At 47.9% G+C, this 4,865-nt stretch overlaps 1 protein-coding gene across 1 annotated transcript in view; it reads right to left on the bottom strand.

Moving 5' to 3' along the window:
• The window catches only part of TTC9 (tetratricopeptide repeat domain 9), a gene marked incomplete at its 5' end in the record, with an annotated part of 51,655 nt that extends 46,790 nt beyond the window's left edge, over positions 1-4,865 (bottom strand). Inside the window, one exon of the mRNA XM_007942358.1 lies at positions 4,592-4,865. Coding sequence (XP_007940549.1) covers positions 4,592-4,865 — 274 coding nt within the window. The remainder of the gene's footprint in view (positions 1-4,591) is intronic.

Genomic DNA, 4,865 nt, shown 5'->3' with positions numbered 1-4,865 from the left:
TTGAACTGCTAGCCTTCTGATTAGCAGTCAAATACCTCAGGTACTACGTCACCAGAGCTCCCATTTTTTGAACAGGAGCCCCATATTTTCATTTTGCTTTGGGCCTTGCTAATTGCATAGTAAGTCCTGGTCCCACCACTTTAAGCCATGTCCATAAGCACTAATAAGGCTGGTTCCAGAAGGCCCCAGCCCAAGCCTTTTCTAAGACTGACTTCACTGACCTTGCATTCCCTGCCATGCCTCTGTCCTGAGCCTTCAGTTGGAGTCAATGGATATTATTTGCCCTTTTGGGAAAATGATCAACAACAACAATAATGTTTCTCCCAAACATAGTTCCCCATGAATGGAAAAATGAAGGTAAATGAAGTGGTAGGGGGCTTACTCAAGGTCACATAGTGTCTGTCCCACAGATAGAGGGGCAGTACTCCTAGCCTTCAGGTCCAATGCTATGACCCGTTAGGACTCTCTATACTACATTGCTGGCATCAGAGCTTCAAACATCATTTGAAAATACCAGCAAAGTCATTATGTGTTACAATCTTTGATCATATCTCAGCTGGGAGCCCCACAGTCCCTTAGGAACAGATGTAGCGTAAAAGCCTCTGCCCTTCAAGGAGTTTTACAAAGAACATTCCAAGGCCAGAGGGGAGTCCCATGTCTTGTTCAAGGTCGGAGTACCAACAAGCCAATGTGGTGCCCTCTCTGTAGCCTCTGTGAATATCAAATTCCTAGCTTTGCCAAGCAGGCCAGAGTGTCTTTTCTAATCACTGTATGAGTCATTTGAAATTCCAAAGGAACAGGATGCCCCCATCTCTTTCCTTGAATTTCTTAGAGAAATCACCAAAAAAAACCAAACTCACTGCCACTGAGTCGGATCCGACTCATACCAACCCCTCCTTGGGTTTCCTAGGTGGTATCACTACAGAAGTAGGTTGCCCAACCTTCCTTCTGAGGAATGGCTGGTGGGTTTGAACTGCCAGCCTTCTGGTTAGCAGTCAAATGCCTTAGGCACTATGCCACCACAGCTCCATTTTTTAGAGAGTAAGGTATGCAAAATCAAGTTCAAGGGCCAGATCCCTTCCAATCAGAAGGAACTCTAAGCCCAAATAGAGATGAGCATGAGGACTTCACAAATTGCCTGTGCATCTCTGATATGGTCCCAAGTCACCTAAATGGATTTTTTGGAGAGACAGCTCTTGGAACATTCTAGCTGCCCCATTGCTATTCTCTTAGAGCTTTCCATGCACACTACAGGGCCCACAGATCCTAGGTTTCCTCCAAAAGCCTCACAACAGGCTCTTGTTTGGAGCAGAGACACCTTAGCAACAGCCTAATCCTCCAGGTGCTTCTGGGCTAGTCCAACTTTCCTTCTAACTCCAAGCCTCTCCCTTTAAGCAAAACTCTGCAGAAGGTCAAATCCTTTAGAAAATATCTTCAGATTGCTCACGCCTGGAGCCCACTGGGCTGCTCAGCCAACTGCTGATTCCATGGAAGGGTCAGCAGCCTTTCTGCCAGAATAAACCTGCTGTTGTCGGTCTCCCTCCTTTTAGCAGGCACATGGGGGAATGATATCTCAAGGGTCACGCGACACTGTCTTGGCTCTAACAACAAGAACAGGGATCATCTGTCCTTCCCTTTCTATCAAGTGATTATAAACACACGTTTTAAAATTTTGTCTCCATTTAACATAATCTCCATGAAAGTATTTTAATGAAATATAAAAACGTTTTTGACAATAATAGTAAGTGAGAAGAAAAGCAGGATACATGACTGTATACATAGGAGGCCCTTACCTTTGTAAATAGCTCACAATATGTACAGAAAAAATACAGGAAGGAAATATACCACAATAGATTTCTTGAGATGGTGAGATTAGATGTAGTGTTTTTTTTTTTTTCTCTTTAAACTTTTCAGTATTTTCTAAAAGAAAAATACTTATTATAAGTATGTTTCACTTTTGTAATCCAACAAGAAAGGATACGTTCTTAATAGCTGGAATTTCCGAGATGGTAATACCCAATTTTACATATCACCCAAAAGGAAACCAACATCAGGTTTCTATCTATTTCTCCCCTCAAGTAATTTGTACGTGGAACACCCTCCCATCAGCTGAATTTTCTCTACAGGATAGATATAGATTTGGGCTTTGATAAAACCACTCAGCTTGTAATCTCTCTTCCTTTCTTTTCTTTCTTAGGTGAAATTTGACAACATTTGGAAATAGGCTTACTAGAGCCCTGAACCAAGGGACAATATTTCTTTCTCCCCCTCACCAGAGCTAAGAGCTTCTCAAAGTATAGGGTTTCAGAGCCCACCTAAGATTGGGCTGAGGGGAGACAGAGACCCAAAGGATACTGATTTTGTGCATCAAGTTGTGATGACAAGATCATTGGCTTTGGAGCTCAACGACTTTGGAGTTTTGTTTTTCTTCTCTGCAAAGCTGATGATCATATTTCTTTCATCAAGTTATTACGAAGATGAGAAAAGATGGGTATGTGTAGGGTGCCCAGCTCAGTGAACATAATAAATGATTTATAAGTGGGGGACATCTACTACTGTCACACTCCATTCCCCTTCCAAAGTGTGTGGGGGGTGGGGGTGGGGATGGAGGAGCTGTCCAGATCTCAGCCCCACCCTGACTGAGCTGGCTGAGACCAAGGACACATCTTTGGTTTCAGGATGGAAATGTAGCCACTTCTGGGGTGGAAGGCAGGCAGTGCTAGCCACTGGCAGGCAGCCAAAGGCGTGGGGTGAGGGGCAGCCCTAGAATGCCCATGGATAACACTGAATATAAGACTCCATTACCACTCAGCAATCACCGCATTAGTGATCCACAGTGCCTCTTCCTCCACCCATAGCCGCTGAGCCCTTTAACTATTCATTGGGCAGCAGCGTGCATGCCAGAGACTTACAGGAAATAAAGGGAATCAAGCCAAACTCATGATGGATTTCAGTATTCCATCTTTGGTGTACTACTACTTTATCTGCAGCTGTTAGTTAGTACTAGTTCTGCTACCAGCATCACCATTTCTCTAACAGTGGCTATTACCACTGTTACTATCAATCCTTTAAATTTGTATACTGCTTCACAATTTACAAAGTGGTCTGAGTTTCACCTGATTAAAGATGCCACTGGACATGCCATTATGGGAAGGCAGAGATGAGCTGGCACAAGAAACCTCACAGAGAATGGAGCAAGTCTGCACTTAGAGCAGAACATTAGTGTATGTATTTACTTTCATCACCCCAACTGCCTGGCCCAAGACACATCCACCTCCCAGCCACACCCAGTCACAGTTCCAAGGGTGCCCTTTCCTCGCCAGTTGAGGTAACTTCAAAGGTTAGAAGCTTGGAGAAAACGACCCTTTTTAGTTGGTGGAAGGAGCCTGACCATGCCAGAATCCTACCACATGAGTGAGACACGAGGAGAGACTGCTTCTCAAATTTAAGGCCAATGCTTCTGCCAACTTCTGCCACCTTGTCACAAAAAAACAAACCAAATTCACTGCCATGGAGTCTAATCCAACTCATAGTGACCCCTCCTTGAGTTTCTGAGGCGGTATCTCTACAGAAGATTGTCCAATCTTCCTTCCCAGGAGTGGCTGGTGGGTTTGAACCGCCAGCCTTCTGGTTAGCAGGCAAATGTCTTAGGCACTACACCACCAGAGCTCCCTTGTCACAAAAGGGCCCTGGAAAGGCTCACGCTCTTCCTTTTTTAGAGACTTTACATTTTCCTGTACCTAAATTATTATTATTTAAATACCCAACTTTGACCCTAATCCCGGAAGGAAACTCTGGAATGTACACTTTCTTATCCCAATAGAAGGACCCCCCTTTTCCTCACCCAGAGCACCCAGCTACACCTGGTGACAATGAAGCAGAAGTTTTTGTCTTAAATCGGGGCATGGCTCAAGCCCAAGCATGAGCTGTGTTTCCTTTGAGCTGTCTCTCCTCACCTGGCAACGGGAAGCCCTAGCATTGCTCAGAGAGAAGAAAGTGGCATTTTGGAATCCATTTTGCTTAAGATGTTGAAGGCATCATGGCAAACTGCCCTTTGCCACTGGGGCCAAAGGAACTTGGGGAAGGACCCTACCACGGGGATGCGGTCACCTGGAGAGATGGTGTGAGCCAGCTCTGGTGCCTATGACACCTGACAGCAGCCAGATGCGTGGGCTGCCTCCAGGGCCCTCTAGCAGGGAAACGCGGGTCTTGGGATGGGTGCGGATGACCCACCTGGGGCGCTGCTTCCCGCATTTGACCCAGGTCCTCCGGGAGTAGTAGCAGTAGCAGCCGCCACCAAGCAGTGTGCCCTGTCCTATCTGTCCCAGTTATTTATAGGTGAGATTTACGGTGTATGCGGGAAGGGATGCGAGATGACTATGGCCTTTGCAATGCATAATCCTAAAAGTCACACTTTCTCCAAAGCGCACCCCCCTCCCACGGCTTCTCCGCCCCAGAGCAGGCACGGTCACGGCGGGGGAGTCTGCACCGCGGGCGCACCGCAGTGGTCGACGTGACGGGGAGGAATAGGGGCCCGGAGGCGGGAATGGCAGGGGAGGAGGGGCCGGGGGCGCGGCGTGGCACGGCTCACCTGCCAGGCTGTTGTAGCAGTCGACCTCGATGGCTTCTACGGTCTTGCTCTGCTCCTCCGAGAGGCAGCTGGGTTTGGGGGCCCCGGGCAGGGGGGCCGCGTGCGAGTCCCGCTCCCGTTCCCCGGGGGGCGGCAGCAGCCCCTTCAGCTCTAGCAACGCGCGGTGGTATTTGCCGATGGCTTCGCGAAATTTCTTGTCCTTGTAGCACTGCGCCCCTTGGCTCTTGAACTCGTGAGCGCGCCGGATGAGCTCGGCGGGTTCGGCCGCCGCCCC

This window comes from Orycteropus afer, unplaced genomic scaffold (genome assembly GCF_000298275.1).
Source record: "Orycteropus afer afer isolate SDZICR_OR568_19922 unplaced genomic scaffold, OryAfe1.0 scaffold00088, whole genome shotgun sequence".
Taxonomy (NCBI): Eukaryota; Metazoa; Chordata; class Mammalia; order Tubulidentata; family Orycteropodidae; genus Orycteropus; species Orycteropus afer.
The sequence above is the reverse complement of the archived record's forward strand: the minus strand, read 5'-3'. Positions and strand labels throughout refer to the sequence as shown.